This window comes from Ascidiella aspersa, chromosome 4, assembly GCF_963924565.1.
Source record: "Ascidiella aspersa chromosome 4, kaAscAspe10.2, whole genome shotgun sequence".
Lineage (NCBI taxonomy): Eukaryota > Metazoa > Chordata > Ascidiacea > Phlebobranchia > Ascidiidae > Ascidiella > Ascidiella aspersa.
The window spans coordinates 19,722,970-19,747,466 of record NC_139450.1 but is presented as its reverse complement, the minus strand read 5'-3'; the positions used below and the strand labels follow the sequence as shown (position 1 = coordinate 19,747,466).

General features: G+C 40.4%; 1 protein-coding gene and 3 pseudogenes across 1 annotated transcript; 1 reads left to right on the top strand and 3 right to left on the bottom strand.

Moving 5' to 3' along the window:
• Positions 1-463: 463 nt before the first annotated feature.
• LOC146148588 (uncharacterized) lies at positions 464-1,891 on the bottom strand (annotated as a pseudogene).
• Positions 1,892-1,936: 45 nt separating this feature from the next.
• On the bottom strand, positions 1,937-6,381 carry LOC146148587 (uncharacterized; annotated as a pseudogene).
• A 2,891-nt stretch (positions 6,382-9,272) lies between these two features.
• Positions 9,273-10,254, bottom strand: LOC146148586 (uncharacterized; annotated as a pseudogene).
• Positions 10,255-17,283: 7,029 nt separating this feature from the next.
• On the top strand, positions 17,284-23,147 carry LOC146148585 (translocon-associated protein subunit delta-like). The gene is made up of 6 exons (XM_083387585.1): positions 17,284-18,014; positions 18,288-18,372; positions 20,477-20,604; positions 20,688-20,815; positions 20,890-20,992; positions 22,903-23,147. Exons 2-6 carry the CDS (start codon positions 18,321-18,323, stop codon positions 23,005-23,007), a joined length of 516 nt encoding a protein of 171 aa, XP_083243711.1. The 5' UTR covers positions 17,284-18,014; positions 18,288-18,320; the 3' UTR covers positions 23,008-23,147.
• Positions 23,148-24,497: the final 1,350 nt, after the last annotated feature.

Below are 24,497 nucleotides of genomic sequence, written 5' to 3'. Positions count from 1 at the left end.
GATTTCACTCTGATAAAGTTCACAAGAGAAGGCACTGCAAAACAAGAGCAGTGTAAATTCGACATAAATGACGTTACCATATACACGAAGCCATATTCTAGGCGAACTGACTACTTGTGGTATAGTAAATTTAGCAAATGTTAATTTACATATTGACATATTCCAGGGTTGCAAAACCACATTATACACAACGCAACTCACCAAGAATAATCTTTCGAGTAACAAATACTTCATTTTACACAAAACAGCAGCAAAACAACTTCCACCACGACAGTCAGGCGAAAAAGAAAAAATCGCATGTATCGGAAAGTAAGCTCACAACGGTACAGCACCAATGTCTCATAGAAATCGGTAATTACTGGCAAATACGATGTAACATACCCCCCAACAATGTACGAATCCGAGGAGTACATTCACAACAAACACAAACATCGGACAGTAATTGCGAATACAGCATATACGATTAATCACGCTTCGTGTCATCACGAAGTAACCAACACAATTTCGCGATCGGGCGTCTCAATTCACCAGCACGAGTCTTGACGATCACTTGACGCACGATTCCCTTTCGATCAGGAAGTACATCGATCACGCGACCCAGAAGCCATTTGCTCCTAGGCTGGTTGTCATCTGCCACCAGCACGACGTCGCCGGCTTCGAAATTAGTATGTCCTTTCGTCCATTTGGATCTGGTCATGAGCGTCGGCAGGTACTCCCGAGACCATCGCCTCCAAAACTGGTCAGCTAGGTATTGCACCTGCCGCCAGCGGTTGCGATGGTAACAGTCCTTTTCCGTAAACAGCCCGGGGGGCATGTTCGGCGCTGCACGTTGCAGCAGTAGGTGGTTAGGTGTTAGGGGCCCTTCATCCCTGGGATCGAACGTCACAGGGACCAAGGGACGAGAGTTCAGGATCGCCTCGACCTCCACCATCAGAGTGTTCAGCCTTTCATCTGTTAAGATCTGCTCCTCAAGAATTGCATTGAGAATTTTGCGCACGGAGCGTATCATGCGCTCCCAAACGCCACCCATGTGGCTGGCAGTGGGGGGGTTGAAGTTCCACGCAATTTCACGTTGCTGTAAATATGTGTAAATCTGATGTTGATTCCACTTCTTTAGCTCTTCGCGCAGTATGCGTTCACCACCAACGAAGTTGGTGCCGTTGTCACTGAAGATTTCGTCCGGACGTCCGCGACGACCGATGAAACGTCGTAGAGCTCCAATGAACGAGTCCGTCGATAAGGAATGTGATATCTCGATGTGAACAGCCCTGGTGGAAAAACAAGTAAAGATACACCCATACTTCTTTACCTCGCTGCGCAATTTTTTTTACAAGAAACGGTCCGAAGTAGTCGACACCAACCGCTGAGAACGGTGGTCCTTTGGCCTGTAGCCTTGCAGCAGGGAGGTCCGCCATCATCTGCTTTCCCAAGGAACCGTTTCGTCGTCGACAGGAGACACACTTGCCCAGAACACGTCGTACCGCAACGCCACCTTTAATGATCCAGTAGCGTTGCCTGAGGGACGACCACGTGTGCCCCATCCCAGCATGTCCGACTTCATCATGCTGTTGCATGATCACCAGGTCCGTAACTCGGTGGTTATATGGAAGGATGATTGGATGCTTTACATCAAAGTCGATCATCGCTCGTTCGAGTCTTCCTCCAACTCTCAAAATTCCGTCCACCAAAATTGGACTTAGCTTTCTCAGGGGCCCAGTCTTCCTTTGTAAGCAAACAGCTTTGTCCTTTGTCTTAGACACCATAGCGATTTCTTCGCCGAAACTGGTTTGCTGCACGTATTTCACTATTTCGCGCTCAGCAGCTCTGAGTTCGACAACAGGCGACCCGTCGCAGCTTGATATTTTGACGGGAACAGCTTTGACAGCAACATCAACTTGTATCGAAGTAACCAGCCAGCAGCCCTCTTCAGGCGATTTCAGGAGGAGTATTTGGCGATTAGGCGATCAGTGGAAGACTCATTGGCAATCAAACAGACCGTTTGATCCTCCTTCATTTCATTCAAAAACTGGAATGGCAACGGGGACAAGTCCGGTGGGGAGGCCCACGTATCCTCGCTTTCCCAAAGAAACTTTGGGCCAGTGAGCCATCGACTTGATTTCAGGTATTTTTTGACGTTTAATCCACGTGATGTCTCGTCGGCTGGATTTACGTTCGTGTTTACGTGCCTCCATTGACTTGGACTAGAAACATCTTCAATTTTGGCCAGGCGATTGGCCACAAACACAGGAAATCGCTTCTTGCAGTTGCGAATGCTTTGCAAAACCGCCGTCGAATCCGTCCAGAATACCGATCGGCACTCGCCCAAATCCAATTCCCTCCTCACAAGTTGGTCCAATTTGACCGCGAGAACGGCTGCAGTTAACTCCAAGCGCGGAATCGAACATGTCTTTAGGGGAGCAACACGTGCTTTACCCATCACAAACGAACAGTGAATTAGTCCTCGGTCGTCTTCCAGCCTCAGATATGTCACCGCACCGTAGGCCGCAGATGATGCATCTGCAAAGTGGTGCAATTCTGTGTTTCGCACCTTGCCGAAAACGCGTGGCAGCACACATCTAGGAAGAGTGACACCTTCCAGGCGCGGCAATTGATCCAGCCACCTCTTCCACATTCCGGTGTCTTCTTTGGAAAGCACGTCGTCCCATCCAAGCTGTTTCCTGCATAGATCCCTCTGCATGATTTTTGCCACCACAAGCACGGGAGCTGCAAAGCCAAGAGGGTCAAACAACGAACTTACCACAGAAAGGATTGCTCTTCGAGTGAACGACTTCGGTTGCTTCACATCGACATTGAAACCGAACTCGTCGGAGCTAACGTTCCAACGGACTCCGAGGACTCTTTCGCACGAACCATCCAGGTTTAGCTCCTTTGCGGATTTTGCTCGTTCACTTTCATCGATGGACGCGAGTACTTGCCGGCTGTTACTTAGCCATTTCGTCAATCGAAAACCCTTCTGCTCGAGAAGTGTGCGGATGCTTTGGACCAGCAGAACAGCCTCCGCTTCTGTTGGCACGGACTTTAGACAGTCGTCGACATAGAAATTCTCCTTTACTGTTTCGACAGTTTCTTTCGGAAATTCATTTTGCAGGTCCTCGGCGGCTTGCTTCAGGCAAAAGCTCGCGCACGAGGGTGAGGAAGCAGCCCCAAACAAGTGTACTACCATCCTGTGATCAGTAGGCTTCTTCGAAACGTCACCCCCCGGCCACCATAAAAACCGAAGTGCGTCGCAATCTGTCGGTTTCACGCGTATCTGATGGAACATAGCCTCAACGTCCGCCACAAGAGCAACCCGTTCCATCCGGAATCTAGAAAGAACACCGACTAACGAGTTAGTTAGGTCAGGTCCTTGGAGTAAAGCTTCGTTCAGCGACTGTCCACGATACTTGGCGGCACAGTCGAATTCCACACGTATTTTACCAGGCTTGTGTGGATTTGTAACAGGGTGATGCGGTAAGTACCACACCACGTCTTCATCGGGTTCCTCTTCAGGGATCGCCTCGGCATAGCCTTTAACTATGTAGCCCTCAACGGTATCCGTGTAAGCGCGGCGCAGCACGTCATCACGAACAAAGCGGCGTTCCAACGAGCTCAAACGATTAAGAGCCATGACACGGTTGTTACGCAACGGCTGTTCATTTGTGCGCCACGGCAACGGCAGCACGTAATGTCCTTGTTCGAACTTTACTTCTCTCTTCATTTGATCCAAAACATAGCGATCCTCCCGTGACATCGGCATCTCGGTGCAATTGGTGTCATGGAAGTCGGTCTTCCAGAGTCGTTCCAACTTCTCCTGCAGCGAGTCGTCAGCCACACGAGTGAAGTTAACAGAGAACGAATCATTAGATCGTGTTCCGATAGGTCCTGCCAATGCCCATCCCAGCGGAACCTTGAACGCAATGGGTTGCTTTGGTTTGCCCTTCCGTACGTCTTCGACGATAAAGGCCTCTGGAACATCCAGACCAATAAGCAGTAGAGCTTCACTGCAGTCAACATGTGGGAATGACAAATCCTTGATGTGTGGCAGTCTGTCCAACTCTGCTCTTCTTGGAAATCTGTTAGCCGTGATTGGCAGACAGTCAACAGCAATCACTTCGGGAAGTTCCACCGTCGCAGCACCGTCAAGCGAGGCTACGGAAAAACTCACCATTTTGCCGTCTCTCCGGCGGCTGTCTCCATTTACCGTCTTAATCGTCACACTGCTAGGTTCTCCTTGTAATCCGAGGTTATCCGTCAGCTTCTTGTCGCACAAAGTGACACCAGAGCCAGTATCCAAAAGGGCATATGTGTTCACAGCTTTCCATTGACACTGACCCGCACCGCAACCATCATCAAATGTACGGCCTGGCGACCAGATGAAGCATGACAATCTTCCTCTCTCGCCGACACGACCGAGCATACTGTACGTTCCGGAGCTGGACCTTTGGTAGGGGAGAGGTCCTCTTATTTCTTCTCCGGAGGGTGCATCAGGTCGTGATGAGCTCCATTACAGTCCTTCACGGAACATGCCTTTGGGCTATAACACCTTACAGCGAAATGTCCGTATCGAAAGCAGTTGACGCACAACCTGCTGCGTCGGACAACGCGCACGCGGTCACTGTACGACCGGGCTTTGAATTCTTTGCACTCTGTGAGACTATGATTTTCTGAGCAGCAGGGGCACAGTCGGTTCGTGGGAAGCTTGGAGGATCCAGGGCGAGCCTGGGCTTCGGGCTCTCCCTCCGTCCAAATAGCGTGACTTGAGGCCCTTACATTATTACCTTTAGCTTTGACCTTTTTGGCTTCACTCCGATGCTCGTCCAGCATCCGACTAAAGAGTGAGTTCGCGATTCGGTCTTCAGTTTCCACAAAGTCAACGAGATGCTGGAACAGAGGCTCACGAACAGTTTTTTTGACAATCTCGTCAACCCGACGCTTCCAAGCTTCCTGCATCTTAAACGGGAGGTGGCTTGCAACAGCAATCAGTGTAGGATAGTTGTTCATTTCTGAGTGCTCATCAATGTCTGAAAGAGTGAGTAAACAGTCGCGCAGCGATTGCGCTAATTCGCTTAGTCTAGCGACATCATTCGGACGTAACTCCGGACCATCAACTACGCACCTTACGCATGCATGCGCAATAATATGCGACTTGCCGTATTGGTCATATAGCAGTTGTTTTGCTTGTCGATAACCATTGTCCCTCAGTCTGTAGCAATATTCGATCAACCTTCGGGCCTTGCCCTCACAGTGCTGGACCAAATACGATAATTTGGCTCCTTCGTCATCGACCTTGTCGTCGATACGAGAATCGAAATTGCGAATAAATCTCCAATAATCCATTGGGTTACCATCGAATATAATTACCTCGGGCTTGGGTCTGTTTATATGCTTCACGAGCGAGGCGAGTTCACTTTCATGCATGGTTTGTTGCTTGACCGTTCTATTTTCAAACGGGCAAAACTTTCGGGGTTTCTGATGTTAGGTAATCTCGATCGTCAAAGGAGGGCGTTGCGTTAGGGATATATCGCGACGGGCTTCTCCTGGACGTGACAGGTGGTGACGTGAACATGACGCGACGCTGCTCCTCGAGCGGCTGCTCTCGTAATGACGTAGGCGTTCCTTCAGAACCTTCCTTCACCGTCATGTACTCTGTATTTCCTGACACCTCGTCCCAGACTTTCTCCTCCACCTCAGCTGCCTGTAGTTGATGTTGTAGTTCCAACATCTCCATCGCGTCCTTTTGTCGCTTTTGTTCGTCTTCAGCCCGACGCCGTTCCTCTTCAGCCCGACGCCGTTCCTCTTCAACGCGACGCTTTTCTTCTTCAACGCGACGCCTTTCTTCTTCAACGCCTCTCGGCCTCTTTGTGCTGCTGCTCCAGTTCTTGTCGTGCAGTTTGCTGAATTGCAAGACGCGCAAGTCGTGTTGTCGCTTTGACCCGGACTCTACTGCTAGTAGTAGAACTAGAGCGCACACTACGACAATGCGACGAGCTAGAGCGCACGCTAAGACCACAAACTGATCTGTTTTCCTTTGGAACTCCGCTTTGGGTTTCAACGGGGGCTTCAGGGCTGGTTGTCTGCCAAGGTAAAGCAACATTCGGCTGCAAGCTAATGCGACGAACCCAGGTAGAAACTCGGTCGTCAAATTCATTTTTATTTTCCTTTATGCTTGCTAAATCGGTCTGAAAGTTGAGGATAGGGTTCGTAGGCATTTACCGTGTCCGCAAAGAGCTGCTCTAAAGTAACCAACGCAACCTCAAGAGCATCCTTGTTGCGGCTATCCTTCATTAAGCACTCTGCGACTAGGTATTGACTACTTAGTCGTTGTCGACAGTCGGCGACCACATCAGGAATGTTTAGTTTGGACAATTTTGAATTATCCATAGTAAAGTGTTGGACTTCTTTCAACCAGGAATATTTATTGGGATTTAGCCAGAGCTAAACCTTTTCGACCAATAGTTGAAACTTTATATAACGTTCGTTATATGCGCCCCGGTCTATGCGCAGAACGCTATATGAGGCTAAATTCTTGTAGGGAAACGCGTCTCCTATTTCAGCCTCTTAAACAACCACACACAGTTTGAATTTGAAACTTGTTGTTGATCTGAAGAAAGAATCAACGAAGCTGGCACAATACGGGAAGGAGACGGTTTCTACACAAAGGCAACGTGTCAAAACCAATTAACTCGTAGTACAATTTCAAATATTATGCTCACCAACTATTTGGGGAACCGGGAGAATTCGAAGCAATCAGCGTCACTAACTTATCAAACGCCTAAATAAAACAAGCAATTTAGCAAACAAGGCCTCATTATGACGTCACACACGTAAACATAAACTTACCAAGACTTAAAGCAAATTTATATAGTCAAGAAAGAGTGAGATTTCACTCTGATAAAGTTCACAAGAGAAGGCACTGCAAAACAAGAGCGGTGTAAATTCTACATAAATGACGTTACCATATACACGATGCCATATTTCTAGGCGAACTGACTACTTGTGGTATAGTAAATTTAGCAAATGTTACTTTACATATTGACATATTCCAGGGTTGCAAAACCACATTATACACAACGCAACTCGCCAAGAATAATCTTTCGAGTAACAAATACTTCATTTTACACAAAACAGCAGCAAAACAACTTCCACCACGACAGTCAGGCGAAAAAGAAAAAACCGCATGTATCGGAAAGTAAGCTCACAACGGTACAGCAATGTCTCATAGAAATCGGTAATTACTGGCAAATACGATGTAACAGTACCCCTCGGATCCTGGTGTTAACTACTTTTGAAGCAATTTTGTAGTCTACATTCAAAAGCGTTATCAGTCTAAAATTTCCCGGTTGAACATGATCTTTATAAGCTTTTGGAAGTAGAGTTACCACTGCTTCTGACTGAGAAGCTGGTAGCCTACCTGTATTATCATCCCAAAAGGTGATATAAAACTCTGCTGGAAAACCGTCTAGCCCAGGGGATTTATTTTTACCCATGTTGCAGAGAGCAGTGAAGAATTCCGCTTCTGTTGTTTCCGCTTCTAATAGTTTTGATTGTTCTGCCTTAATTTTTGGGAGATTTAGTGTTTTTAATTTTGAGGCGATTAAGGTTTTGTTCAATAGATCTCCGTTTTGTTTGTAGAGTTGCCTGTAAAAGTCAAGTAGACCGTCCAAAATGTTGTTTTGGTCAGTTATTATTTTATCATCTACAAAAAGTCTGTTAATACCCTTTTTTTCGCAAGGCCCTTTTTCCAAATTTAAAAAGTATTTTGTATTTTTCTCGCCCTCCTCTGCCCAGTGAGCCCTACTTCGCGTTATGGCGCTTTTAGTTTGACGCAGCATTAGTTGGTCGAGTTCCGATTTAAGTTTGGACAATTTTTCGTGCAAGGGGCCTAATTCTGTTTCAGAGTTCTTTAAAATAGCGTCTTGCGTCTCGCCAATCAGTTTTTCCAAATCGATTTGCTTAATATTTAGCCTTCGCTTTAGTTCGGCCGCATATCTAATATTTTCTCCCCGAACAACTGCTTTCAAGGCGTCCCATCTTACATGTGGGTCGGTTTCGCCTATATGGTTTTCTACTTTATTATAAGTGATTACCTTTCTTATTTTATCCTTGTAACGCTGGTCATTTAATAGTGATGTATTAAATTTCCAGTAGCCTCTACCGCGTGGTGCTGGGTTAATGTCAGCCCCTAGAGTTGCCATATTATGGTCGGACATTAGACCGGGGACTATGTCTACATTTTTAACGTTTTCGACGAGAGATCCGTCAATTCAAAAGAAATCTAAACGCGATGATGCCGCTGGTAGTTTCTGAAGCCTTGAGAACTTTTTAATGGTTGGAAATTTGTGGCGAAAAATATCTGTTAGTTTGTAATGTGTCATGTATTGCAAAATACTTTCTCTTGCTTTTCGGTTACGATGTTTTTTACTTCCATTTTGATCTAGGACATTGTCCAGAACTAGATTAAAGTCCCCTCCCATGATTATTGGGGCTTCGGAAAAGCTGTCAAGTACGGCGAATAAATTGATGAAAAATTCTGGATCGTCCTTATTCGGCGCGTAAACATTAACAATTACTATTGGGGTTGCATTTATTGTAATTTCAACCATTAAGTATCGACCTTCTTGGTTTACCCGTGTGCCTGAGACGGAATAGGATAAGTTTTTGTCGATTAGTATTGCCACCCCTTTACTGCTTGAGGTGCCGTGCGCCCAAAACGCTTCTCCTCCCCTCCCCATTCCATACCGCATAACGTTTCGTGCTTGGCATTACCATGGGTTTCCTGCAAAAGGGCAACGTGACACTTTTTACGACGTAAAAAATTAAAAATCGATTTTCTTTTCATAGCAATGTTTAAACCTCGAACGTTGTGTGAAACAACATTTAAAGACATAAAAATAGTATTTAAACGCGTTCGACACCAATATCAATGTCCCACTCGTACTCCATGCCACAATCACATCTAAACGCTTTATTGGGACCCATAAGACAGGAATGCTTTTTCCCGCAACTACAGTTGACTATCTTATACTTGCAATGGGTATTACTACACGCTTTACACATGGTAACCTTAGGTAGCGAGTTAACAGTAAAACAATTACAAACAACAGAGTACCTTTCGCACTGTATGCACTCAAGCACATCTTCCTTCGTCTTATATTCTGGCTGGAGCTCATCGCAGCACGGCATACGTCTCAATGTCCCTTCGCATGAAGGACATTGACATGTTTCTTCACCCTCTTCGACCAGAAATAACTCGTCCGTGCAGCACTTCATTGCTACGGAATACTTGTTGGAACAACTCCAGCAAACGAAAGTTTTCGACTGAGCCGAAACCACAGCTTCAGCTTGGCACCAGGGCATGTCAGCGAAATTCTGGTCGCACATAGGCTAATAGATTTGCTGTTAGGAAGCTCGTCTGGGCTTCGTTGCAGCCTTTTCCTTGACCAGTTGTTGGTAAGCATCGGTGTGCTTGACTTGATGTTGGCGTTGTTTTCAGAATTGAAGTCCGGGGAGTTCTTATCAGCATCGTTTAGAATGCTGCTTACGGCTGTTGTAGAGTGTGGATTGTTATCAGCGTTGTTGACGCCAGCGCTAGATTGGGGGGCAACTGCGTTATCGTTTGTCTCTCCGTGTGCTTTGGCTTGCTTGTGCTTTTCTTGTCGTTTTACTAGCCGAGGAAAATCGTTTTGACGTTTGGGACAGTTTGCTTGTTTGTGACCTTTCTCGTCACAATACTTGCAAGTGAACACTTGCCCATGATATGTCACGTAAAATTCACAGTCCGCCATCCTAATATAACTTGGTAAAGGGTTTTCTTCCACGTCCGTTGAATTCATTGTCAAGATTCTCATTCCGGTTAGCAACCCAATCTTGTCCTTCCTGTGTGTCACCTTTTCCATATTTTGCCGATATTTCCTCTGCTATGAGTTCACTGGGGAAAGGGATAGGCACCCAGCCAACTGCGATGTTAATCTTGTCATTTTCGTATAGTTTAACAAATTTCACTGATTCTGCTGCGCATAGCTTTGTGTAAAGTTCCAAAAAAATTTATCTATTGGTGCAAGTTATGTCGACGTTTTGGCCTCGCATTTCTGCAATCCCAACTAATTTCTTCAGCGGATAGTCCGTACTTTTTATAAGATTCAGAATTTCGTCTCTTTTCAATAAATTAACTGTCCTCATACTTAAGCAATTCGGCCTCTTAAAGCTGGCCGCATTTTTATTCACTGCCTGAGCGTAACTTGCTCTGCTTGCCATTTTTCGCTCCGCACTCCACGAGCGCCAGACTTGGAATGATGGACTGCTATTTTTTGGAATAAAATGAAATTACTTATATACAGCATTCCAGCTGGCGGTAATTGAATATCGTGACAATGCGGTTCGGCGACGCATCGATAAAAAGGAAACTCGGACAATCGACTAAAACACGATCAGGCAATAAGCTGTCAATTTGATGAATTCACAGAGGCTGGTGTGACGACGTCATCTGGTTGGCCGGGGTTTCAAGCAGGGAGTCGAACCGTTTGACTTTTCCGGTTCAGATTCGGTTCGGGTTCAAGGATTTTTTCGGAATCCGGTTCAGTTCCGGTTTCGGTTCGGAGGAATTTAAAAGTTCCGGTTCAGCTCCGGTTCGACATCGTTATTTCAAAACCGTTCATAAAGTTCCGGTTTAGATACAATATAATTTGCGTTAAATCTCAAAATGTGGGTCGATAAATGTAAAGATTAATCTTTGAATTGTAAGTCATTTAATCTAAGTTACGTGACTTATTGAAAAAACAGCAACTCATTATTGAAATATCTAAAGAATAAAAAATAAACGATTTTTTCATTTAATTTCGAACATGGCGTAACTTGACTCTGTAAAATAGAAGTTGTGACGTCATGCAGGAGCGAACTGCGTTTGTTTACAGGTTCGGGTTCGGTTAAGGTTCAGGTACTTTCAAAATATTCGGTTCAGTTCCGGTTCAGCTCCTTAAAATCTTATAAAAACCGGTTCAGGTGCGGTTACGGTTCGGAAAAAATTGACCCAAAACCGGTTCATAAAGTTCGGTTCCGGTTCGACTCCCTGGTTTCAAGCCGGTAACAATATGGGGCAGCGCAAGCTGCTACACCCTGTACAGTGCAATACTCCTGAAGTCCTTCGAAAGCGCTTTTTATTGTTAAAGCCAAATATGCCTAGCGGTCTCAGTATTGAATCTTGCCCTCGGAAATAGATAAAGCATGTTTTTTTTTTCTGTCCGGCGGTATCGAAAGGTTTAAAACGACTGTACTGACTAATAGACAGCACAACAATAAATGTGTATATTTCAACAGGTGAGACATGACCACCGTACTATCTGACTCCACTGAATCGAAACTAAACAAACTGTCATAGCATTTCAAAGTGCATACTGTCAGGTCGCTTATAGATTTATTGTACATTCACATAATTTAGCATATTTCGCTTTCAATAAAAGAGCTTACAGCGCAGTAAAAACGGGTCTCGCAAGTAAGGCATGCATCAGTTGACTGTAGTGTTTAATCCAACAGCAGCGTGACACTATATAGCACAAGAGCGACTGCGATGGAGATTAGCTGAGTCGAATGTCGGCTAGATTTGCCAGAACGGCTATTTAACACTTTACCAGGCGAACACGCTATAATTACAAGCACAAACAGACATGCGTCGTTTCTCTACAAATGCAACAGAGGAAAACATACTAAAAGTGGTAAATGCTTTTGCATGTACGCCAATTTGGCAAAAAAAAAAGAGTATCTATATTTTGTACCGATTTAAGTCAACGAACAGTTTGTATCTTGACTTCAAAGCCCCTTGTTTTAATTATAAAATTCGGTTTGCAAAAAAAAACACTTAAATTTAAACGTTAAAGTATAAGTGAAACACGTAAATCTTTTTTGAAGTAAGTTTTTCAAAGATGGTTTCGACAGTTGGCAAGTTGGCACTTGGCAGCGGCAGATGTCCCCTAGTTGTTGGCTGTGCATGGGCCGCGCTAAATTCTTAGATGTGCAATTCAGGTTTAATGTACCCAATTCATACAGATTTATTAAAAAAGTCTGGGTTGTGCCCAGGTGGGAAAGTAAGGCCTGCGTTTTAGCGCTCAGCCGCGGTCATAGCCGCGCATTTTATGTAAAATCAACGTTGCGGTCAGCCGCGAAAAATCGCTCAAACGCGCAAAACGGCGCTGGTCTAGAATCCTACCACAACGAAACACCATTTGGGGGCGCTGGTCTAGAATCCTACCACAACGTTGAAATGATTATTAAGCAATGCATAATATGTGGGTTAGGGTGTCGGTTAGTGTTTGGGTGTGGGTAGGTCAAGTAATATTGTTTAACACTATTACTGGACTCACCCAAACCCAAACGCTAACCGGCACCCTAACCCAAATAATGTTCGTTGTGGTAGGATTCTAGACGAGCGCCCATTTGGGTTAGGGAACAGGTTAGCTTTTGGGTTAAGGTGGGTCAAGTATTATTATTAAATTAGGAATATAATAATACTTGACCCACCCACACCCAAATGCTAACCCGCATCCTAACTCAAATTTTGTGCGTTGATTTTAGAACTGTGGTAGGATTCTAGACCAGCGCCCGCAAAACTTTCATGTCGCTAACTGTTTTCAGTATGGTACTCTATTTTCAGCCGTCCAATTTTACAAAAACGGTATTGCAGCCGCGCAATTTCAAGCTGCAAAATTTTCGGCGCTCTTTCACTATTGTACGTAAAAATTAATAAAAAAAAAAAAATACTTAAAATGCCGCATACCACAACGCATATTGTTTGGGTTAGCGTTTGGTTGAGGGTGGGTCAAGTTATTATTAATAATAGGCATAATATTACTTGACCCACCCTCGCCCAAACGCTAACCCGCACCCTAACCCAAACAATATGCGTTGTGGTATGCAGTATTATTATTTTTTTTTTTTATTAATTTTTACGTACAATAGTGAAAGAGAGACGAAAATTTGGCGCTCTTTCACTATTGTACGTAAAAATTAATAAAAAAAAAAATTCTTCAAATGCCGCATACCACAACACATATTGTTTGGGTTAGGGTGTGGGTTAGCGTTTGGTTGAGGGTGGGTCAAGTTATTATTAATAATAAACATAATATTACTTGACCCACCCTCCTCACCAAAACGCTAACCCGCACCCTACCCCAAACAATATGCGTTGTGGTATGCGGTATTATTATTTTTTTTTTTTGCTTAACTTTTCACGTACAATAGTGAAAGAGCGCCAAATTTTCTCCCCTTCGCAAAATTCAAAGTTTCCAATCAGGCCCGCGCCCTAACCCAAACAATGGGCTCCTTTGTAAATTCACTAGGCCAGCAAAATTCAAAATGAAAAGGTACGGTATCCAAAATATATTATTTCAGCATTGCAAACATTGGGGGTACACAAGGGCAATTGTTGGTGCTGGTCTAGAATCCTAACACATTCGACCTGCGCGAACTTGGCGCGCTAGAATAGGTTTTGGGCAATATCTCCGAAAGTTGTGACGATACACAGTTGAAATTTTTACACAGTCCTTGTATTGGCTACATCTTTCCAGCAATCACACTTTTAGCGAAAAATATTGAAAAAAAAAAATATTCAAAAATATGAATATTAATATTCAGCGATATTAACCCTTAACTGTTGAGCCAACAAGTTCAAATTTTGACGATATAAACTAGGAGGCACCACCTACACATTCGGGGGTTATATTGCTAACATTATTTAGGGCAGTGTGCTTGATTGGGTTTGGGTGGTCAAGTATTATTATATTTATTCTCCAATACTTATTTTAGTGCTTTTTGATAATATACTTCGGATACCGTATCTAAAAACAGCTTTAACAATAAAAAGTATTCTAATTTTGCAGATCCGGTTACAGTAGTAAGGGTTTGAAAGTATGGTAAATAGTCTTTTAGAATAAATATGATAATAGGGTGTACCTTAACCTAAATAATGTGCCTTGATTTAACCACTATTTGAACCCTGCCTTGGGGAATAAGCCCAAACTTGGGTAGGCTTAAAATAAGAAAGAGGCTGTTGTCTATTTTTACGGCTCTCCTGCATACCGAACTTATTCACATTCATGAATATTAATATTCAGTTACATTCCGCCTTAAAATTGAATGTCTTAAAAATTATATATGGCTCGACAGTCAGTTATTCAGGGATAAGTTATTAATATTTGTTTAAACATTCATAAATGTCAAAAATGTCAAATTTAGCTAAAAAGCAAAAGTCCCTTAACTCAAAAATAACCAAGGCTTTCAGTCAATATTTTTACGCATTTAATGCGAAATATCTTGTCCAGCAATCAGGCTTTTATAAAAAACAATATTATAATTTTTTTAATACAACACTTAAACAACCTGGCTCATCCTGCAATCAGACTCAAAATCTAAACAAGTTGTTATCGACTTTAAGTTGATTTTGCAATATTCGCTCATGCTGACATCAAAGCGAACAATCTATGGTGCGAGCAATTAACATAATGCCAACTAGAAATACAACTTGAAAAAAAGTTTACCTCTAGATTTCCACCAAATCTTCTTTTATATCTTTTACCAACTCTTCCTCCTACCTTAGCCAGCAAGCATGTTTTCCGCATGTTCCCGTTGAATGAGTAACTGGTGGTGGGCGTCCCCTGCGCAAGGATTTTACCCGGTTTAGTTTCTCCCATGTAGGTTTCTGAACAATCCCCAGCAAGCTACATAGGGGAAACTAAACGTTCCTTTCATACCAGGAAACTTAAACATATTTGGTATGTCCGCCATGAAAGGGCATCCCGGTCAGCTTTGGCAGAGCATACAATTGAACTTCAACACGGAATTGATTTGGATAATTGTTAAAATTCTAGACTTGGAGTCACACTATTACAAAAGACGGTTCATTGAATCATTTTGGATTGTCCAAAATGTCGTAACACCTTGAACAAAAAGGATTCGTGGTATCCGGCTACCTGCTTGCCGTTCTAGCTTGCCTGGTTGAGCTAACTCCATTCATAGAATTTATAGCTACAATCACGTTAATTGCTTGTACCATGGATTGTTCGCATTGATGTCAGCTAGGACGGATTGTGCAACCCAACTTAAAGCTTGCAGGATCAGCCAGGTTGTTTAAGGCATGTGTTAAAAAAAATACTTTCCTTTGGTAAAATTTCAATAGCTTATTTGCCAAAGCTGTGTACAATAGTGCGAATTTCGAATTTCGGTACACAGATATCCGTGTACCAAACAGTTTTTGAAGTTCTGTACACAGCTTAAACAAAGGTTGTATTGCTAACATAATTAGGGTTAGGGTGTGTTTATCTTAATATACCCTACAGCAGGGTTTCCCAAACTCTTTTGGACCACGGACCACTATTTGTGAATCTGTTTTTTCGTGGACCGCAATACAAAGCAAAAAATAAATAAAACCAAATTTTATATATTTACAAAACTGACAACATCAATGGGATGGATGGGATTGCTTCCCTCTACTTAAATCATTAATTCATCATAAATTCAAAGCTCAACAAGTAAGATTTACGATACTGGATAACAAAAGCTTTCAAAATCAATAAGTTGTGAATAACTGCCGCAATTTAATTATTTTTGAAAGAGTACACATACTGTACAACAGGGGTCGGCAACCTTTTTCTAGTCGCGGGTTAAAACCAAACTCAGAAAGGTCTCTGTAGGCCGCACAAAATTTTAACTAGGAATTATGTTATTAAAATGTTAGAACAACTGTTAATCAGGCGGGCTTCGGATATGTTTTTGCACTTAAAATCTGTTTAGTTACTTTTAAGGAGGTAGTAAAGTGTTGGCGTAAAGCGGGACAAAAAGCGTTTGTTAAGTTCAAAATTCGAGTCCACACGTTGTTATTCATATTGAAAAGTGTAATAAAACCACTTTGAGAAAACGCGATAACATTAATGGTTAATCTAGTTTAGTGTTTGTTAACATACTGTATTTAAGTCCGGGCGCACGTGGCGAGCGTGATTTTCTTTGGGTATACCAGCATTTCTTTCAAATTTCTTGCAAGTTTTTATTACATTTAAAAAATAAAAAAATGTATGTCCAATATTTTTGAACACATTTTCCGTTTGTACACGACGCACTTTGGCACTTGACAGTCCGTCTTCCACATCGCAAGAAGCGCTAATCTAGTTCAAATGACAGCATCATAATGTAAACAAACCTGATGTATAAAGATCGTTAACGCAAAGCGCGAAAATTTACATAGTTAAAATAGTCAAAAAGTATGAGACATGGACTCGTGTCTAGTTTGTCAAAGGATAAATTACATTCGCGGGCCGGATCCGGCCCACGGGCCGTAGGTTGTCGACCCCTGCTGTACAACATATATGTGTAACTTTTTAATTTCTTGTCATATCGCCATGGACCACCTGTGCAGTCGTCGCGGACCACAGTTTGGGAAACCCTGCCCTACAGGGCTTAAACAACTGCCATTTGAAGCTGGTAGTAGTAAACTGTAATACATACCTATATATAAAAAAGAATCATTAAACAAAAAACAGTTTGTTGCCAACATTTAATATTTGTCCCATTTAGTGACTACAATAAACTCTTCACCAATTCATCCTGTTTTATAAACCATTTTTTACTTATCCTAAATGTAATGTGGTATACAGTCAAATAATGTGCTGCAAACAATACTGGTGTAGGAGTCCAGAGCAGTGCACATGTCCGCTCGTCACCAGCACGGTAGAATACATGTGTCGCAGGTAGCATGTTGCTTAAGGTACATCATAAAAGGATGCACTACACTGGTTTACTATTTTCAGTAATCCAATATATACTTAACAATTACACCATGTATAATCTTGCTGGATATTGCACTAAAGTTGACCTTAAGTAACCAATAGCGAAGTTTGTTTGCTAATCCAACACGTTTTACGGGGAAACGTTACTTTTGCAATTTAATGTTAGTCGCTTGTCAATATCAATGAATTGACACTTAACTATTCGGCAAAGATTATCACGAGATGCAAAGTAATTAGTCGCCCAAAAAATTGATGACACCACACTACATGGCTATATTTTAAACAAGCACAAAAAATATGTCGTTTCAGCTATATCTAAACCTGCCACTCGCTTATGTACAATTAGGTACAACCATCCGCATAAAAAAGTATTATATTGGGGTTACCCAAAATAAACGGCAAAATTGATTACGGATCCAAATTCAATATTCTACTATTCCTAACTCTCGTGATAGCTAAATTTAAAAAAGTCATTGGCCATTGAAGAAAGTGAGAGACTGTTTTCAGTCACCTCTGGAACTTGGCACGCCAAACATTTTGGTTTGTGTCGTTGAGATCTAGGGTGTTCAGTGCCAAACTTTCAGGTTTGGAAGTGTGCAATCAGGCTTTTATGCCAGGTTGGAATGTTCGGCTAAAAGCTGTACAGTTGCATTTTTAGGTCAGCAGTGCCGTAGCCGTGCATAAATTCACCATGAAAAGTAAAATGTACTTGCTCGCCTAACCTCCAAATTTCTCTTGCTTCACCCAAATATTAGCATTAACTTGATAACAGCTGCATAGTTTCAGGCTGCATAAACTTCTCATCTGCACAATAGCCAAAGTTTACATTCTGGATTTAATGCAAATGTTTTTAATGGCATGCAGATTTAGGTGTGCAATTACTAAATCAAGATGTTTTCATCACTAACTTTGAAAACCCTTTTCCAATGTGCATGTACAAATGAATGCGTACTCAGGCTTCAAATATATTTTGTAATTGTAATGATTTGGAGTGAGTCTTTTTTATTGTTGTGTGCTGGCATATACAACACAAAAATCATTGTTAAACTGCACTGAGACAGCATAGAAAAAAGGTATATTTTGTAACACAGTAATACTTTGCCAAGAGATAATCTAACAATGCTGATATTTGTGTCTTCCAAACTGAATAGGGGTATGTATCACTTTTGTCAGCCTAACTTCAAAGATAGACGTTGACTTGACGTGAACACACTCTGTGACACATGTTGCTTATTGATAAACTGCTAGGTATGCAATAGGTTTCAAATGTTTAAATATTAAACATAGACCCCACAATATGTGTTAAAAATTTTGAGTAATCAGAGTAGTACCCTGTTAACGGTATAAATGAAGTAAGTCATGCAATGATTTTACTGTGTATCCTGTTTATAAAATAATCAGTTTATTGCAAGTATTTATGACAAATAGTTAGCAACTATATATTTAAAAAAACAGACATTAATTGAATTTAACAATATTATAGTATGTAATTATGATTTTAACACAATTTTTTATTAATAGATAAAATTTAATAATTGCAAATTATCTTACAACATGCCACTCCATCAACTTAGTTGTGTTTTGCTGGTGTGTGCCATGCTCAAAGGTGAGTTACAAAATACCTTAAAATATAATACATAGGGATCTTGCTTAGTGGCGTATCCAAAGGGTGATTCTTTAACTCGTACCCCGCATTGGCAATGTTTTTAATGTAATTTTGTCACTCATCTTAAGCTAATGTTAAACTGCCGTGATATTTTTTCACTTTCGCCTATTATTTGTTCAGTTTGAGTAATTAGCAAGGGTGTATTCAAATGACAAATGCTGAATCAAGCCTTCCTTTTTTTTCTCGCTGTTCGCTGTCTGTGCTAATAGCCGATATTGGTGTTACACTGGAATTTTGCAGATGATGCACAAATCGTGGAAGAATAACACTGAGAAAAAAAACGATCTTTGTTTAGTATTGCACGTGGCGAAAAGACGTGCTTGTAATTTAGCGTGGTCCCATACATGGAACTTAGAAAACTGCACTGCTGATGGCTTAAACATGATTCTACCAAATTCAATGTCACTTATTCACCGTGGTTTAGTTTTTACCCTGAATTAAAGATTGCATACTAAGCGGTTTAGACACACATGTTCATCATTTCCGTCACTATTTTATGTCATTATTCATTAACGTCGGGAGGAAAATAGGGAAACTCCCGGGAACCCCAAAAATTTTTCCCACAAATCTATCGACCAAAAATGTTTGTGACTTGTTTCATGAAGGGACAAATAACCATAAATTTCTCGCATTTTTACTAACTCAAAAATTGAAGGTCCAATCCAAGGCAGACCTGACGTCGATAAATCATGTAGGATTACTGCCATACAGAAATGTATGTTCGCGGGTTGCAAGTTACCCTTTTTCCCCTTGCCTCACAGTTTATGGCATGCTATTGTCTGTTACAACCAGGGCTGGGGAGCCACCGTAAAATAGCATTAGCTCCGGCTCCAGCTCCAGCTCCGGAGTCGTAAAACTCATATCCTTTGGCTCCGGCTCCAGCTCCGGAGCCATCAAACACACACCCAATGACTCCGGCTCCAGCTCCGGTGCCACCAGTCACTTATTCAATGGAAGTTTTAAAAATTGCTTTTGGCTAACTAACGTTGGAGATGGAACAAAATATAATTTCTTAGGTTTAGCACCACAAATTGAAAAATGGCTCCAGCTCAACAAAAATAATAAAAATGGCTCCGGCTCCGGCTCCAGCTCCACAAAAATAATAACAATGGCTCCGGCTCTGGGTCCAGATAAAATGCTTAGCTCCGGGCTCGAGCTCTGGTTATAACCCTGATGGCATTACGCTCTTTTTCGAGATTTAGGCTAATTAAAATGTTTAACCAAGCGACTGGCGGCGAAGAGCGTTTGACGCTAATAAATGTACACCTGATATTAAATATTCCTTTTTAAGAATATATATGCAAATATTCAAAAACTATATATTAATTATGTACATAATTACATGCCTGACTTCTATGTTGTTGGCAGGTCATTTCACCAATTAATTTTTTTTTTGTTATCATGCCCGTTTGAGATTACTTTGACAAATGAACATCAATGAAGTAACGATAACGAGAGTTGATTAGGACATGGCAGCGATAAACACAGACGTGTTTTTAATGCCAGGTGCAATGTTGCCCATGTAACCTTGCAGCAATTATGTTTTTAGTTTTGTGATCCTTATTTACTGAGAGTTCAAAGGGTGGTGTCAAGACTTCTAGACACCCCGCACGCTATGCCCCTGGCCACAACATAAAAAACTAAGTTTTCATTTATGCATTACTAACATTTATGTAAGCATTGTAACTTGCATACAATGCAATATATAGCCAAATAAATGATTCCTGGGGAAACAAAGGATTCCCGCTGCATTAAATGTCAACTTCATATAAACATGATACGCTTTTTGTTGATGTAATGCTATACACAAGCAAATCTGTATTTATTAAAAATTAAATTTATGAACCGATTTTACATGGAGCTCTGCATTAAACAGTTGCACAGGCTGCAAGCCACCTTTGAGCCATAGGTGGTGTAGGTCTCGAGCACAAATTAACTTTATTTCAATAACTCTCAAGCATATTGGTGGTCGATTGTGGCCAATATACCTTTATACATTATACACACATTGTTTTCCTAATATTCTTTTACATTTTTCATCCAGTCGTTTCCTGCAGCACTTGCTTACAGCCAGCTGTGACATCATCGTACTATTCCAGCATGAACAAAAAGCTCAGTCAGAGCACTGCATTCATTGTAGAATTTACTTTAAAATGCAAAAACAATCCTGAGGTATTTTATTGGTCCATTCATTATAGTTTTTAACAACTATTTGCCATACATTATGGCAAATTTAAATCAAAATTTATGTTTAGAGCTTGATTCTTTTTGCTGATGTCAATGGCATGCAGTTTCCTGTCACCAAATCTCCTGAAGGAAACAATTATCAAGTCAGTTGGACAACGGAATCAACTATACAGTCTGGAAAGCACTTCTATGTTAGGTGATTTACACTTGTTGAAACTTATTTGCTGTTTTGCCCTATTTGGTATTTGCAGTTTTATTTAAAATATTTAGGTTTTTTGATGAAGAAGGATATTCCAATTTAAGAAAAGCACTTCGCAGCTCAAATGATGCTTCAGAAATCAAAGAGTTATTTTCTGTTCCCTTGCAACACCTTGTAAGTTTAAAGCTTTAATTACTCTCATTTGTGTATTTGAAACATAAATTAAATGCCACAAAATTGTGTTTTTCTGTAACATAAACATGTTAAGAGTGAGGTTTGTTATGTTATGTTCTACAATCTTTTTTGCCATTTGGCCTTTTTGAATAATATAACCAATAATCCAATCCAATTGTATTTGTTGTACAGCCGCATTAAACGCTTGCGATTACAAAGTTTATTTTATCATCTGTTGAATTCATTAAGTTCTGATAAACTATATTAGCCAGAGCACATTATTCTCATTAAAGTTTTAAGCATTGATAGCATATATACAGTAAGTATGAGGTATAATTGGAATGTTATAGTATTGATCGTGTTGATTTAAAAAAAATTCTAGTTTAAAAAATTGCGGGGCCTCCTAAGGATGTTCACAGTAGAATCCCAGGGGATTCTAAAAGGGTTTTGAATCTAGAAAAACGAATCGAATAATCGAATCCTAGTATATTTTTATGAAATTATTTAACCTCGATTTTGTTTAGGGAGGGGGGAGAATTAATCTTAATACCCTACACCAGTGGTTCCCAACACGTTTTTAAGCGACCAATTTTGAAAGAAAAATTAATGTGGTATAGTCCTGCGACCCAAGCAAATTGTTGTAATATCATACAAGATTGCGTTGCGAATAACCTGCACTACCAAAGCGTTACTTTTTCCAAAAACAATATGTTTATCAAACCACTTGAAATCGAGGCGTTAGTTTGCTTGAGCATAGACGCGTGTCAGCTTTAACTTTCAGCCGGTTTCGCTGTTTAGTTTTCATATTTTTGTGTTTATAATTTCCAGTTTTGTGATCTCTTCACGTTTTAATTTTTTTTTATTGTTTTTTTTCTTCCAAGATATAATATGCCTGAAAACCAAGCGACCCAAAAAAACAATCAGGTGACCTAAGACCCATGCGTTGGGAACCACTGTCTTACACGACCAGTCGACCACAGCCATGGCAATAAATCGCAAAGCAATTTGCTAACATGTGTATATCGGCCGATATTTGGCTTTTACCGATATATCGGTATTGGTAAATGTAGGCCGCTATTTTGCCGATATTTTTGTAAGAAAATATGATATAATTTTTCCTATACAACAAACAACTGACCCATTATTTGATCAAAAAAATTTGGGTCTTAGCATCACACCAAGTTAATATGCAAAAGAATAGTTTAATTAATAATAAAGGTATATAAACTAAAACGTTATTTGGATTTTATTTTTCCCAGGTATATAAAAAAATCGGTATCGGATATCGGTTGACAAAATTGTAAAAAATCGGTTATCCGTATCGGTCCAAAAAAGTGATATCGGTTGATCTCTAGTATATTGTATTAAAAAAATAATCTCCCAAATGTCTAACATTCTTAAGAACTTTCATTTGAAGCCGCCAGTAATGCTTAATCAGTACTTCACAGATGCACTGTGCATAAGGAAAAGCCTAAAATTTGGAATGCCAATGATGTGGCTAGAATAGAACGATCTTTTAAATTCAGATAATTTTGTACAGCAAATACAATAGGTATAAATCGGAGACTTAAAAATAATAATTTCCTGGAAGTAGGTGGAAAATGCCCAGAAAGTAGTTGGAAATGCATTCTTTTACACTATGACATGACGATGCATTTCGGTCCTTTTTTGGCTATTCAACAGGCTTTACTGTTATTTTGGTAGGCATAATTATTGCTCTTTTACAGATAGAAATGTTTCACAGTATATAGCAGGTACCTTGTAGCCAAAAAATATACCTCCTAGAAAAAAAATGATTACTATATATTCGGAATCAGCGCCTCAAAGTCAGTTAAAACAGCTTGCAGCGTTTTGGAACCACAATTTTTTTGTTGAGTAGTGTAATAATTAATTGTAATCTTATTTTGCAGGGAATGTCTACTCCACTTGGGCTGCAAGCTGAATTTTTGGCACTGATTTTTGCATCTATTGCGTTCTATGTTGTATGCAAAGAAAGAAGTGACATCATAGCTTAGCAAGAAGAAAAATCAGTGAAATGCAGTACATAACATTAAATTATTGTTTTGATATCGATTATTTTTTTAAATTTGATTTGAATCACTGCAGTAGTTGGAATTTATGATTACACGTCATACAATACAAAAAAACATGTGGATTGCTCTGTGTTATTATATTTGCAAATGTGGTTTATTAAAAAAGGACATTACAATACCTCAAATTTGACGCTTATAAAATGAAATATCTGTTTCTGATTGTTTTCCCAGTTTCCAAATGTGTTTTTAAAGTGATATCAACTTGAAGCACAACCGAATAGTTTCCTGTTTTACCTGTCTCTTTTGTAAAAATACAAGATAAATTTAGTCTTTGTAAATGGCCGCGGTTGTATAATTTTAAATAGGATAATCTGGTTGCACTATAAAAAGACATTGTATTGTATTCTCGGCAAGCTTTTGCACAACCGTGCTTCATCCGTCCAAGTAGAAATAAAAACAACTAGACGGGGGCGCGGTTGTTGTATATTTTGTCAGGGGGTATATTTTCAAGGTTTAGTGTTATTTTTTTTTTTTTAATATTTTTAATTGACTTAATTTTTTATTTTGTATTTTTTTTTATGTTATTATTATTTTTTTTTATATACTTTTTATTTTTTAATATTTTGTATTGTGTATTTTATATTATATATTTTACAGTTTGTTTTTTATTTTCCTTAATTTGTTTCTGCAAGCAAAAACAGATATTGGCCGAAAATTTCCCCACTTAACTTATGTGCCTTTGATGCGAAAGGGGTTCAAATATGACGTAGATTTTGGGAATGATCGAAACATTTATTTGATAAATATAATTTACCTAGTTAATGTGTATGGCCATTTTATAACATTTTGGCCAGCTTACGTGTTTGAAAAGCAAATATTATCATTCTCTTAAAGACTTGAAATGGTTTAACGCAGCTATGGTTTGCTATACTTTTGCAAACTTTTAGTCGGTTAATTTTACTGGTCCGAGCAATCCCTGTTAAAACAGGCTTTAAATCTGTAGATTCAAACAATGTGTCTAATACGCAAACTATTAAATCAAAAGTTTTTGCAACATGCACAACAGATGCTAAAAGAGAGGCGTACACTGCCTCAAGATTTCGCATTTAAATTTGCGGAGGTAAATGTGAAGCTATGTGTTAATTGCAAGTCTCATTAAACTAATTTGCCTCGACCAATCAACCTCACTATTACTTAAGGTATTATTGTAGTCTGATTACAAATCCACACAGTTTTTGTTGGCTGGTGTTGAGCTAGCCAGCCAGAAGCCGGCAAGCAACACAACCGCTTACTGTATTAACTAGACAAGACTGGTTATTATATGGGCCGAAAATTTATTTTCGGGACATATCTTGTAGAGTGGTATGTAGGTGCTTTGTAGAAGTTTATGAGGCTGCACTCCCAGGGGCCTTTACTTGGGGGGCAAAAACCTGAAATATTGCATTTTAGCTCTTTGTAGCTAACGACTGCCA

What these genes read in the sequence shown, in the direction of transcription:
- LOC146148585 (XM_083387585.1), top strand. Translation starts at nt 18,321, where the DNA reads ATGCCACTCCATCAACTTAGTTGTGTTTTGCTGGTGTGTGCCATGCTC. An exon ending in GGTGTGTGCCATGCTCAAAG is followed by an intron (nt 18,373 to 20,476) that starts GTGAGTTACAAA and finishes TTTTTCATCCAG; the next exon opens with TCGTTTCCTGCAGCACTTGC. An exon ending in AATGCAAAAACAATCCTGAG is followed by an intron (nt 20,605 to 20,687) that starts GTATTTTATTGG and finishes ATTTATGTTTAG; the next exon opens with AGCTTGATTCTTTTTGCTGA.